This window comes from Scardinius erythrophthalmus (genome assembly GCF_964197995.2).
Source record: "Scardinius erythrophthalmus genome assembly, chromosome: 19".
Lineage (NCBI taxonomy): Eukaryota > Metazoa > Chordata > Actinopteri > Cypriniformes > Leuciscidae > Scardinius > Scardinius erythrophthalmus.
The window spans coordinates 25,068,688-25,082,223 of NC_138239.1; the positions used below are offsets into that span (position 1 = coordinate 25,068,688).

The 13,536-nt window shown below is 36.1% G+C and overlaps 2 protein-coding genes across 4 annotated transcripts; one reads left to right on the plus strand and one right to left on the minus strand.

The window, feature by feature from the left end:
• The first annotated feature begins 2,793 nt into the window (after positions 1-2,793).
• psma6a (proteasome 20S subunit alpha 6a) lies at positions 2,794-9,490 on the plus strand. Of its 3 annotated transcripts, none has more exons than XR_014032170.1 (8): positions 2,794-3,000; positions 3,680-3,774; positions 3,990-4,071; positions 4,199-4,354; positions 5,853-6,031; positions 6,128-6,222; positions 7,336-7,464; positions 9,023-9,490. XR_014032170.1 is itself a non-coding variant. In XM_081394024.1 (7 exons), the coding sequence occupies exons 1-7, from the start codon at positions 2,925-2,927 to the stop codon at positions 7,391-7,393; spliced, it is 741 nt and encodes a 246-aa protein (XP_081250150.1). In that variant the 5' UTR covers positions 2,794-2,924; the 3' UTR covers positions 7,394-7,540. The 3 variants fall into 3 exon arrangements, 1 of the variants encoding a protein (XP_081250150.1); XR_014032171.1 differs by having other exon boundaries at positions 9,082-9,490; XM_081394024.1 differs by lacking the exon at positions 9,023-9,490 and having other exon boundaries at positions 7,336-7,540.
• A 1,340-nt stretch (positions 9,491-10,830) lies between these two features.
• nfkbiab (nuclear factor of kappa light polypeptide gene enhancer in B-cells inhibitor, alpha b) lies at positions 10,831-13,536 on the minus strand. Its single transcript, XM_081348037.1, has 6 exons — positions 13,066-13,536; positions 12,214-12,319; positions 11,900-12,107; positions 11,719-11,807; positions 11,339-11,614; positions 10,831-11,245 (listed from the first exon to the last, which is right to left on the minus strand). Exons 1-6 carry the CDS (start codon positions 13,284-13,286, stop codon positions 11,213-11,215), a joined length of 933 nt encoding a protein of 310 aa, XP_081204163.1. The 5' UTR covers positions 13,287-13,536; the 3' UTR covers positions 10,831-11,212.

Below are 13,536 nucleotides of genomic sequence, written 5' to 3' on the forward strand. Positions count from 1 at the left end.
AAAATGTCCAATTGTGTTTCTTCTGCTGCTTAACTACTTTTATTTTATACAATATGTTACCGGCAAAGTGTGAAATCCCGGTATTGTATAGAATGCCTAGGCAATGTATAGAATGCCTGATGGTTTTTGGCAAAAATACATTACCTAATTCTATACATTACCTAGGCATTCTATAGCATGCCGGATTACACACTTTGCCGGTAACATATACACTAACAATAAAAATGATTCAACCCCCACAGAGACCATTACAAATGTAAGCTTTTCTAAATACATACAGTGCTATGCATAAGTTTAGACACCCATGCTAAAGTTGACTAAAAAGAGGAATAAAAAATCCTCTTTTGGAAATTGAACTTAATGCCTTAATTTAAAAAATGAGGAAAAATCCAACCTTTAAGGACACCAATTTTCTTTGTGAATGAATAATGTATCGTAAATAAATAAATGTTCTTCCTTAAAATACAGGGTGCATAAGTTTGGACACCCCTATGTTAAATTCCCATAGAGGCATTTAGGATACTATGCATCCTGATAAAGTTCCCTTGGCCTTTGGAATTAAAATAGCCATACATCATCACATAGCCTTCACCATACCTAGAGACTGGCATGGTTTTATTTCAGTTAGCCTAATAGCTGGTTTGATTTGCATTGAGAGATGATCTTATGGAAAGTACTCCATGCCAATCTCTAGGTATGGTGAAGGCTATGTGATGATGTGGGGCTATTTTAATTCCAAAGGCCAAGGGAACTTTATCAGGATGCATAGTATCCTGGATCCATGAAGTAACTGGCCTTTAAAAATAAAAATCTGCCTGCCTTTATGGGAATTTAACATAGGGGTGTCCAGACTTATGCACCCTGTATTTTAAGGAAGAACATTTATTTATTTACGATACATTATTCATTCACAAAGAAAATTGGTGTCCTTAAAGGTTGGATTTTTCCTCATTTTTTAAATTAAGGCATTAAGTTCAATTTCCAAAAGAGGATTTTTTATTCCTCTTTTTAGTCAACTTTAGCATGGGTGTCTAAACTTATGCATAGCACTGTATATAACACTTTAGTGGCATATAAAAGTGAAAAAAAATATATATATATATTTATTTTTTTCATAAAACAGCCATGTCATTATTCATCATTGCTGTTTTATAAATCACTTACTAGAATGATATGGTACAAAATTGTTTTAAAACATAATTAACCCTTTGGAAACTCAATGAAAAACTTAATTAGCTTTAGTTTTGACGCATGTATAAATTTCGCCCATGCATGTGCTGAAGTTGAGTGGCAGATGTGGCCAAGACAAAAGAGCTCTCACAAAAGCTAAGAGAAGAAGGCTATGGCGACTAGAACATTTCCTGGACACTAAAAGTTCCCAGAGACACAGTTGGCAGCATCGTTTCTAAGTTTAAAACATATGGTACCATTACAAACCTTCCAAGGCTTGGAAGAAAAAGCACAATTTTATCAAGAGGAAAAAGATGTTTTATCAAAGCGGCTGTGAAAAACCCTCAATTTACTGCCAAAGACCTGCTCGATGACCTGATGAACATAGGAAAAAACATTGCAGACTATAAATAGAACACAAACAATCATTGACTTCACGCCCGGACACCTTGGCAAACGCCAGACAGAGAACATAAAAGGCTAGCTTGAATATACTAAAGGAATTTTTGATAGTCCTGCAAGAACCATGGATCAGCAGTATGCTTGGCATAAAAAAAGTCATGGCTTATGTTATGACCAGAAGAACACTATCCCTGCAGGGTCAAGCGTGGAGGTGTGTCAGTCTTGTTACGGGGTGCTTTACTTCTGCAGGAGGCAAGTGTGGGTATCTGCTTGTTGGAAACTGAGTAATGGGAGTGTTGAAAGGTCTTTACAATTGGTCCTGAAAACTTTCCGATAGGATGTGGGTTGAAGCAATGTGTACCTTTCGGGCACACCCCTACCTTTGTGTGTGTGTCTGTGTGTGTAATGGTCCTAAAATAATAAATAAATGTAATAACAATTATCACAAAAATCCCCGCTATCCATTATGTCCAATTCTGTTTCTTCTATTGCATACCTACTTTTATGTTAGTTGCACTAGCAGGTAACGTTGACTGCTCCTAATGTATAATCATAATCATCTAAAAATCTTCAGAGACTCATATATTTACTCATAAACCGGTATATCTAAGTAACTATACCTGAATATGAAGTCTGATTGCGTAAATGCTTATTTTCAATAGCATGTGTTTTCCATGTATAGTTAATGGCATACATTATAGCAAGGTTCAACTATTTTATAAAGATAGATTTCAACTGAAAATTTGCACTGTGTTCTCGGGACAAGGGTGTTTTTCACAACTGTCAGGTTTTAACACGTTGACATACAATAACACGTAGGCTAGTAGCCTAATAAAACAGAAATTCTCAATGTGATTTATTAGATAAATCAATAAATCAAAACGGCCTATTTGTGTTCAAATGGATAAATACATTTTACAATTTCTTAAAACCCCATTTAATTTCTGACACTGGTTGTACTTTTATTTAAACTAGTTATATTGATTTAAACGTGTTAATAAGGAGCCATATACAAGGATTACATGTGATAGGTCTACTATATGCTTACTTTAATTAAACTTTGGTCACTCTGTCAGAACTACCAGTATTCATAACCTCGCTCATTCAACCCCTCATAAAATTGTACTAAAATACAATGTAATAAACTGCTTTTTGTAGTTTTCTAAAACTACAAGCTAACTGTCCTTGTTAATATCAAGTGCTTTTCACACACAGGCCCATGCGGCGCGTCATGATGGCATCTCACCCGGATATGAATGCCGGAGCCGGTTGTATCATTTCCGGTGTACAACAGAGCTGTGGTTTAGGTCTGTTTACAAACTAGAGATATTAAACCCTAAATCTCTAGCATTATGTCCCGAGGCTCGAGCGCGGGGTTTGATCGACACATTACCATCTTTTCCCCAGAGGGGAGACTCTATCAAGTCGGTGCGTATCGATGAAAATGTGTCTTTATTAAGTCGAAAGAATAAATGCTCAGTCATTTTGCAACATGTTCATTCTGCACCTTCTTTAGCTCATGCTATTGTATTTACAGCAGCATTAAACATTGATTTGTTTAAAACGGACGACAATAAGTATGAGTGGAATATGTTGTTAAAATTAATTCGTTTTTTGACACGTTTATCAATACTCGTTTTAGCTTTCACTTACATGACATATCCATCTGAACTCATTGTTTTTACCAATATGGATAAATGTATTTTTGGTTTCATAATGTTAACAATTATGTAAGCAGAGGTTTATTTAATACTGTTCACATGTGAAACCGTTTCACCTGTAAAATCTAGGTTATGTCTTGCATGCAAAATCACTATCAGTTATGAATTATTTGCCCCTATATAATATTGTGCAAATAACTGTATACATTTAGAATTAAAATAAATAGAATATATATATATATATATATATATATATATATATATATATATATATATATATATATATATGTATTTCTCGTATGGGTAAATTTTCTCTTGTATATTAGTAAAAGACTAATAATAAAACATCTGGTTGTTAAAATGAGAATTTTACCTTTTTCTTTTCTTTTCTTTTTTTTAGGAAGAATTTATGACCATTGTTAAAATGTTCATTTTATTTTCCACAGAATATGCATTCAAGGCCATTAATCAGGGAGGTCTTACGTCATTAGCCGTTCGAGGGAAAGACTGTGCGGTTGTTATAACTCAAAAGAAAGTTCCAGTGAGTCTGTTTGTATTTAATGTAATTTATTTTATAAAAAGTGTGTTTATATCTCCATGTAACATATTAACTATTGTATTTAATGTAATTTATTTTATAAAAAGTGTGTTTATATCTCCATGTAACATATTAACTATGCAAAAAAAAAATGTTTCAGTGACAATGGCAGTTGTATGAGCAATACTAATGTAATCTTTTCTCTTTTAATCACCCAGGATAAGCTTCTCGATGAGTCCACTGTCACTCATCTATTCAGAATAACAGAAAACATTGGCTGTGTGATGTCTGGCATGACAGGTAAACTTATCTGTACACCGCGATTGTCCAGCTTGCGTTAAGTTTGGAAAATCTCCTTTTGTGTGGTGAAATGTTAAACTGTGTATTAATTTACACCACGTGTGACGTCTTATGTTTCTCTCTGAAGCTGACAGCAGGTCGCAGGTGCAGAGGGCGCGATATGAAGCTGCTAACTGGAAGTATAAATACGGCTATGAGATCCCAGTAGACATGCTGTGCAAGCGCATTGCAGACATCTCACAGGTGTACACACAGAACGCTGAGATGAGGCCTCTGGGCTGCTGTAAGTCTGCAGTCTGCATATGAAGCTGTTCTGAATCGAATCAAGTCAAGTCACATTCATCTGTATAGCGCTTTATACAATACAGACTGTTTAAAGTGGTTTTGATTTAAAACAGTGTCATTATTCAGCTCAATTTAGTTCAGCGTTGATTCAGTTCATTATAATAATTGTGTCAGTGTTGCAAAGGTCAAAATGTCAAAGGCAGCTCTACAGAAAGCAATAGTGGCTTTTATTAGCATTAACCGAATTAGTGTCTAGACAGGCCGCATACGACATATTATGCAGTAGAGTGTGAAACAATCTGTAGTAGGGCTGTCAAACGATTAATCGCGATTAATCGCATCCAAAATAAAAGTTTGTTTACATAATATATGTGTGTGTACGGAGTATAATTATTTTCTATATATAAATACACAAACATGCATGTATATATTTAAGAAATATTTGCATGTATATACTGTGTATATATATTTATATCATATATATAATTTATATTATATATATAAATAACACATTTTTCTTAAATATATATATATATGCATGTGTGTGTATTTATATATAGAAAATAATTATACTCCGTACACACATATATTATGTAAACACAAACTTTTATTTTGGGTGCGATTAATCGCGATTAATCGTTTGACAGCCCTAATCTGTAGTATGCAACAATAAATGCTGTGTTATGTTAAAATGTTATCACATCGCTGTTCAGCATCGGCAAGAAGTGTGCAGTTCTCTCATAAATCAATATGGCCATATTTGCCGTTTAGTCCAATATGTGTGGGTAAAATGCTAAATTTTAGTAGTCCAGTGAAGTCATCATGAGACTAATATTTGGTAATCTCTATTAAATTGCATTGTGTGATATTACATTTACCACTAGATAGCATTTACATATGTCCTGTATATCCACCACCAAACCATAATATATTAATGGTGAAAAATCCCCACAAGGTACTATCGGTTTCTAGTACAAGGGTGGTGCTTTCATACTATCTACATACACTAGTGTTCAAAAGTTTGTAGTCAGCAAGATTTTTTTTTAATAGTTAACGCATTTATTCAGCGAGGATGCATTAAACTGATCGAATGTCACAGTAAAGAGATTTTTAAGGCTACAAAAATGTCTATTTCAAGTATTATTATTTTGTTTTACTTTCTATTCATCAAAGAATCCAGAAACAAAAATATCAAGTGGCACAACTGTTTTTAACATTGATAATGAGAAATGTTTCTTGAGCCTAGAAGTAGATAGTATCTAATATCAAGTCTAACGCATTGCATTGTGTCATGCAGTATTAAATATAATGTTCTCTGGTTGTATACTGCACCTGTATATCATGTATTTATGCAAGTATACACACAACATGCCTACTAAGAAGAGTACTATCGTAGGCCATTCAGGACATTTCAGAATTCAATATTATGGAATGTTATTGTTATATAAATAACTTTGTTTTTAATGTTGTCTCTTAATATTGTTTGGACATGTCAGGTATGATTGTGGTTGGCGTGGATGAGGAGCTGGGGCCGCAGGTCTATAAGTGTGATCCTGCAGGCTACTACTGCGGCTTCAAGGCCACTGCTGCGGGCGTCAAACAAACAGAGGCCACAAGCTTCCTGGAGAAAAAGGTGAAGAAGAAATTGGATTGGACCTTTGAACAAACAGTGGAGGTATAAGTTCCTTCTGCATCACCGATGGAATCAATGCCCTTTGTTATGTTGTGTCCTCTTATTTTGAGTTCTTCTATGCACTTGTCATCCTCACAGACTGCAATAAGTTGCTTGTCTACCGTTCTGTCCATCGACTTCAAGCCTTCAGAGCTGGAGATCGGGGTTGTGACCACAGAGGAGCCCAAGTTCAGGTGGGTTTGTACGTTGCAAGTGAAACAGGATGTAACATTTACATATCACTACATAGCATTTACATATTTACGTATGTCAACAGCCAAACCATACTCTATAATTGGTGAAAAATCCCCGCTAGGTACTTCCAGTTAGTAGTACTAAGCTGGTATTTTCATACTATCTGCTTACAGTAGTTCAAAATAGTTTTTTTTTTTTTTTAAAGAAGTTAACTTTTATTCAAGTAAGCATGAATCAAAAGTGACAGTTAAGACATTTATACACATATTTCAAATAAATAATTAAATACACATTTCAAATAAATGTTATTTCATTATCAAAGAATCCTGAAAAAGTGCATCATGGCAAATCAGCATATTAGAATGATTTCTGAAGGATCATGTGACACTGAAGACTGGAGGAATGATGCTGAAAACTCAGCTTTGCCATCACAGGAATAAATTATATTTAAAAATATATTAAAAATAGAAAACTGTCATTTTAAATTGTAATAATATTTCACAGTATTAGTGTTATAACAGCAGGCTTGGTGAGGATAAGAGACTTAACAAAAAACATCATACCGACCCCACATTTTTTAACTCTTTTACAAAATTCTGTAATGAAACACTCGATGGTCTAGGGATAGGCTGAAAGGTCCTTGCAATTGCATCATTCTCTATAAGGCACAGCTGATTGGTTCCTGCTGTATCAGTAGCCAATGAACTCGCTGCTCAACCTTTATATACTGTTCAGCATCTGCCTTAGCAGAAACCCTCCACCTTCCCCAGCTCCACCTGTATAGGTACGGGTAATTCATGTACGCTATGTTGTACGGCAGCAGCATGTCTTACTTGCTCACAGCAGTGTGTCTCTCGTGTGTTTTGGCAGTAGCAAGTCCTGTGCTTGTTCTGCAGCAGCAATAACAGCATTATTACGCCAAGACCAAATATATCAACATTGTCAGACCCATTACCAATGCCAAACACTCATGTTGTCATGACAGAAGTGTATTTATTTCAAACCACTAGGTCATTAACTTTTTTTTGTCATGTTGTGTAAAAATGATTGACTACACGTATTAAAGTTGTGAAATTTCATTTTGTAGTAATGTATATTTCTATATATTTCAGAATTTTGTCAGAGTCCGAGATTGACACCCACCTCATGGCTCTTACTGAACGGGATTGAGAATATCTGCACGAGTCCTTACCCTGTCACAAAAAAAGTCTGAGAACTACAATCATGTCATCAATATTCAGGTCAACTGTTGTTTTTTGCTGTTTATGTAGCTTTTTTCTTGCAACAATACAATAAAAATAATTTTTTGGAAAACTGTTTTTTTTCCCTGGTGTTACTATTATTTTTTCAAATTTAATGTGTATTTATGTATATTTGTTGTATATATATATATATATATATATATATATATATATATATGAAGAGTTCAGATGCAAAAGCCTCTAAGTGCCATCTGAAATTTTCTTCTAGAATGATCATTTTTATCAAACTCATATATTTAAGTTCAATAATTTTACTTAAATGGCAATGAAAATTACCTATTAGTTGTCATTTAAGTGAAATTACTTAAATATACAAGCTTTATAAAAATGATCATTCTAGAAGAAAATTTCAGATGGCACTTAGAGGCTTTTGCATCTGAACTCTTCATATATATATATATGTATATGAGAGAGAGATATTAGTGCTATCAGATCAGTTAATCGTGATTAATCACATCTAACAGAAAAGTTTGCGTGTTTACATAATATATGTGTGTGTATATTATTACATTTATATATATTTCTGTGTGTGTATATACACTGCCATTCAAAAGTTTTGGATTGGTAAGAGTTTTAATGTATTTAAAAGAATTATTAGAATATTAGAATGATTTCTGAAGGATCATGTGACAGTGAAGACTGGAGTAATGATGCTGAAAACTCAGTTTTGCATCACAGAAATAAATTATATGTTAAAATATATTCAAATATAAAAGTTATTTTAAATTTTCATAATATTTAATATTACTGTTTTTTTTTTTTTTGTATTTTCAATCAAATAAATGCAGCCTTGGTGAGCATAAGAGACTTAAAAAAAAAAAAAAAGGTTTGGGACTTACCAAGGCAATGTGTATATATACACACATATTTACACACACACACACACACATATATATATATATATATATATATATATATATATATATATATATATATATATATATATATATATATATATATATATATATATATATATATATATATATATATATATATATATATATATATATATATATATATATATATATATATATATATATATATATACACACACACACACACACACACACACACACACAGTAGTCAACATTTGAAGTGGATCAAAGCCTTTCAACAAAGTTATACATAAATTTTGAACAATACCCGTTCTTTAGGCAACTTTTTTGATCCACTTCAAATGTTGACTACTGTGTGTGTGTGTGTATATATATATATATATATATATATATATACACACACACACACACACACACACACACACACACAGAGTGCTGGTCAGAATTATTTGCCCCCTTGGTACAGTAAATATGATCAAAGTTGGCTGTAAAAAATAAATCTGCATTGTTAATCCTTTTGATATTTTATTAAAAAAAATTAGCAAAAATCAAACCTTTCATTGAAGTAAAATAATTGAAAGTGGGGGTATTCTCCTATAATGCCTGATGAGTTTGGAGAACACATGCTTGGTTTTGTGCTCAGTGACCCATTTTTGTTTTGATTTTGATGTTTGTTTTTGGATCACTGTCCTTTCCAACAGATAAAAAATCTAAACCTGCTAGAAATCTTATGACGGCCCATGTTTGGATCTTCCAACAGGACAGTGATCCAAAGACAAACATCAAAATCAACACGAAAAAGGGTCACTGAGCACAAAACCAAGCATCTGCAATGACCGTCTCAGTTCCTGACCTGAACCCTATAGAAAATGAGTGGGCTGAACTGAAGAGAAGAAGCGCCAACATGGATCTGGGAATCTGAAGGATCTGGAGAGATTCTGTATGGAGGAATGGTCTCTGATCTCCTGTCAGGTGTTCTCCAAACTCATCAGGCATTATAGGAGAACACTCAGAGCAGTTATCCTGGTTGCAAAAAGTATTTAATAAAAGGGGGCAAATAATTGTTCCCAAGAAAAACATTTATTTCATAATGTGATTTTTCCCCCCACTTTCAATACTTTTACTTCAATGAAAGGTTAGATTTTTGCTTATTTCTTTAATAAAATATCAAAAGAATTAACAATGCAGATTTATTTTTTACAGCCATCTTTGATCATATTTACCAAGGGGCAAATAATTCTGACCAGCACTGTAAATACAGACACACACACATTAATCTGTAACTTGAACTTAAGCGCACCATATTATATTGCAAACTGTTTCCTTTTGAGGAGATGTGCTGCTGCCTCGATCTCCTGCTCTTTATAATGTATTTTATTCAGGGCCAGTATTGAATTTACTGTACGAAAGCACTAGAAAGCCTCCTGGGGTCTCAATCCCCTTCATTTATGGTAAGCAGTGTGCGTTTGCACCTGTCTGGTTTCCTCACACTCTCTTTAAGATGTTAATAGCATTTCCTAAACTCTTACTACAGAATCCCCTCCAGACGTGGTATTTGCATAAACGTAGCGCTGCTCGCCTAATAGAGAGACGGCAAACAAGAGCCGGATTTTCCAAGCGCCGGCTTGCTGTCATTTCTCGGAGCTGGCTGAATCATACGAGTATTATCCTGCAGTCACAGGAGCTGCGAAGAGCCCTGCGTCTCCTAACCAGACTCCACAGGGCTCGCAAATGGAGCGCTATGACTAAATCATTTGCATGGAACTCTTTAAGAGGTGTCTTAGGGACTGAAGAGGCACAACGGTATCTCAAAATCAAAAAGGCGTGCTGTCCGGATTCACATTCGGAAATAAGATGAGTTAAGCTGAAGGTGGAGTCCCTTTAAAGATCTCAGGTTTGTATTCAAATCAAGAAAACCACACACACTTGACTTTCCTTTACTGTAAAGGCCAAGGCAGAAAGTAAAGTGTGACTGCGAGTTGAACTGCATGACTTGTAGGTTGTGAATGTGAAAGTTTGAGGAAATTTTCGAGGAGTTTCACTTCACACTGTTGGCTTGAGTCCATTTTAAATCGAAATGGCAAACGCTAGGAATATACTAATAGATGAACACCAGTTCTCTTCAGGCCAGAGGCGTTAACAATGTTGCCAAATGAACACTACACCCTTTCCCAAGAATATCAACAGGGGAGGAACTTTCTAGTAATAAATCAATCTAAAATGTTTCCTGTGGGTGAATTGTTGACTAACTATTCTGCATAAAGCAGCATTGTGCAATTACACGCCGTTCCTTATTTTGGGAATTCAGGAAGTCGGGGAACTCAGCTTTGCCAGTTTTGTCAGAATGGCTCTTCCTGCTCAGGAAATTCCAGTCGACTCAGCTGACGGAAAACAGAGTACGAGTTCTTCGGTTTACAAGCACTTCTCCTCAGTGACACAAAAGGATATTTAAACTTCCTCATTTCTCTGGTAGAACCGTTCTCATGCATTTCCAAGGAAGGACACAAAGTGAAGTTTAAGGTTTTTAATTTAAAATGCGTTACGTTTCAATCTTCTATATACACATTTACATGTTAATATAAAAATAAATCTGTCTGTATACACAATATTTTACATCACAGTACAACAGAAACGCAGCCGTTGATTTCAGCTGACAGTACAGTCTATCATAGAGAGCCAACGGTAGGGTTTTGTCGGCCTCTCTCCAGTGTTGCTCTAATACACCCTTTGTTTCCAGGCCTCCTTTGTACATTTGTCTTGTACTCGCGCCGCCAACGAGCCGCGAGCCGCCTGTGACTCCGCGAGCTCCGCGGCGGGCTTGTTCCTGGGCACCTTGAGTGAGAACATCTCTATCTTTCTCCATTCAACAGAAGTCCTACTAGTCCTCTTTCCTACTGCCCCATCATTTTAATGTCATCATACATCTGTGAAATGAACAAAAAGCAAATTAGGAAAACCTAAGCATGATTACTTTCAAAAAAAAAAAAAAAAATTGACCATCAGATAAGCTTACTTACTTCATCATCATCATCATCAGATGTACACTGGTCTTCATTATCCTCGTCGCTATCTTCTGACTCACTATCTGGTAGTTCCCTAAGGTGTGGCGCCGTGAGCTCATACAGGACTTTTTGGATGTCTGCGTTTGCCCGGCCATAGGTCAGGTGATAAGGCGTGTGACCGCCGTACGTGAAGCTGTGGACATCAGCGCCTTTGCTGATTAGAAGTTTAACCAGCTCAAAGTTCTGGAGGTCCACCGCTAAGTGTAGAGCGGTTCGCCCATTACACTGCTCCTAAAGACAAACGAGCATTTTTAGCCATTTGCTTTTGAAATGCGGTTATTTAACTTGTGAGGCGCAAACTGTTTTGGATAGCTAGAGAAAATCTCATTTTTTACCTGTGCGTTGATGTCCGCGCCAAGCTGGACGAGGCTTTCCAACAACGACAGGTAGCCCTGGACGGCGGTCACGTGGATGCATTTCTGACCTGAAGAGAAAAGGAAAGTCAGATCAGATGTGGCCAAATAAATGGAGAGAGGATGATCGCAAGCAAAACGTACATAGCAAACCCCCTCTTACCGTTATAGTTTGGTGTCTGGAGGATGGCTGGGAGGTGCTGCGGGCAGCCCTGCGTTAGGAGGCCAAAACAGGCCATTGAACCTTTCCTGCAGGCGATATGGAGGGCGGTATTCCCACAGTCATCCACCAGGGACGCGTCACAGCCGGCCTTCAGTAACCGCTCTACTATACGAGGCTGCTCTGTGATGACGGCCAAATGCAAGGCAGTCTGAAATGAGAAGAGAGTGGTTTAGTGTGAAAGAAAAGCCAGAAATGGAGTTTAAGTATGCTAATATACACACATAATAATAATACAACAAATATCCTTTATGTACCTGTCTCTGGTTGTTCTGTGTGTTGAGGAAGGGGTCACCATAGGATAAATCAATCATTTTTAATGCAGCATCATTGGCCTCGTGAATAATGGCAAGATGTAAATACCTTTAAAAAAAATAAAAAAATGTTGTTATGCAACCGTGAGAACATTTTTATTTATAAAACATCAACTCTTTTGGGTGTGCAGAGAACTGTATTTTTCCTAGTAGGGGCATGCGCAGCACGCGCGCGTCTGAATGTCTGGCACGCTGCCCGGGACTTTCCGAGTTGGCGCAGCCCCGCCCTCATTGACGCCAGGACAGAAGCCCCGCCCACATCGACGCGGTGCCAGAGAACAGTCCGTACTGATGCAGCGTTTCTGTTTACATAAAGCCCATTATGACTGCAGGTTTTGTGACCTGCGCATGCGCACTACGGTTTGTGAATGGAATGAGAAGGACTTTAACTGTGCTTAAGAACAATCAACTTTGAACACTGAAGAATTTTTTTTTTTTTTTTTTTTTTTGCATTACAATAAGTACTGTGAAACAATTTTATATTTAAGTATATAAATAAATAAAGTTATAATAAAGTTCTTTGCAAACTAAAAGTTATTATTTTAGTCATTTAATGTTTGAAAGAACAATCATAAACCTTCACATTTTTTAGTATTATACTGATAACTTGCTAAAAAAAAAAGATTTTTTTTTTTAATTAAATAAATAAATAAATAAATAAATAAACAGTTCTCTGCAACCTAAAAGTTTTGTCTTTCCCATGCGTCATGCATTATGTAAACTGTTTGAAAAAATCAGATGCACAAAATTGCTTTTGCATGATCTGCACGAGACTGTTTTTTAAGAAAAACTTACGTGTCTCCGTCTTCGGTTCGCTCTTTCCTCCAGGGCTCGTCCTCGGCCACATTCATCCGCCTGAAATCAGACACCACGTCCGGGTATTCATCCTCTTTTAGCGAATCCAAACCGCTGTCTAAACGGTCGTCGTTGCTCGCAAGTATTTTCCCAGATTTGGGTCCGCGGCCATCGTCATTATAATCCATTTGGTTGGTGTTGCTGCTTCGGTAAAGCTCCATGTTTGTGTCGGAAGTCTGTGTAGCTCTTGTGGACTGTGAGAGTTTCAGGAGTGTTAAAAAGAGATGAAGAGGGAGGAGGAGCTTATCGGAGAGTGGGGGATTTCCAAAGTGTGATTGACGTCTGAATTGTGTTCTAGAGGGAATTAACTGCGCCAGGAGTTTGGGGAATTTTTCTGTGCTTCGTTAAACACACTATCAGACCAGTAATACTGAAAGCTCGTCTTTTCCAGTTTCAAAATATTCCAGAATC

Excerpts from the sequence above, each read along its gene's own strand:
- psma6a (XM_081394024.1), top strand. The coding sequence starts at position 2,925 with ATGTCCCGAGGCTCGAGCGCGGGGTTTGATCGACACATTACCATCTTT. Across the intron at positions 3,001-3,679 it reads GGGGAGACTCTATCAAGTCG|AATATGCATTCAAGGCCATT; the intron begins GTGCGTATCGAT and ends TATTTTCCACAG. Across the intron at positions 4,072-4,198 it reads TGTGATGTCTGGCATGACAG|CTGACAGCAGGTCGCAGGTG; the intron begins GTAAACTTATCT and ends TTCTCTCTGAAG.
- nfkbiab (XM_081348037.1), bottom strand. The coding sequence starts at position 13,286 with ATGGAGCTTTACCGAAGCAGCAACACCAACCAAATGGATTATAATGAC. Across the intron at positions 12,320-13,065 it reads CGAACCGAAGACGGAGACAC|GTATTTACATCTTGCCATTA; the intron begins GTAAGTTTTTCT and ends TTTTTTTTAAAG. Across the intron at positions 11,615-11,718 it reads GCGCGGACATCAACGCACAG|GAGCAGTGTAATGGGCGAAC; the intron begins GTAAAAAATGAG and ends GTTTGTCTTTAG.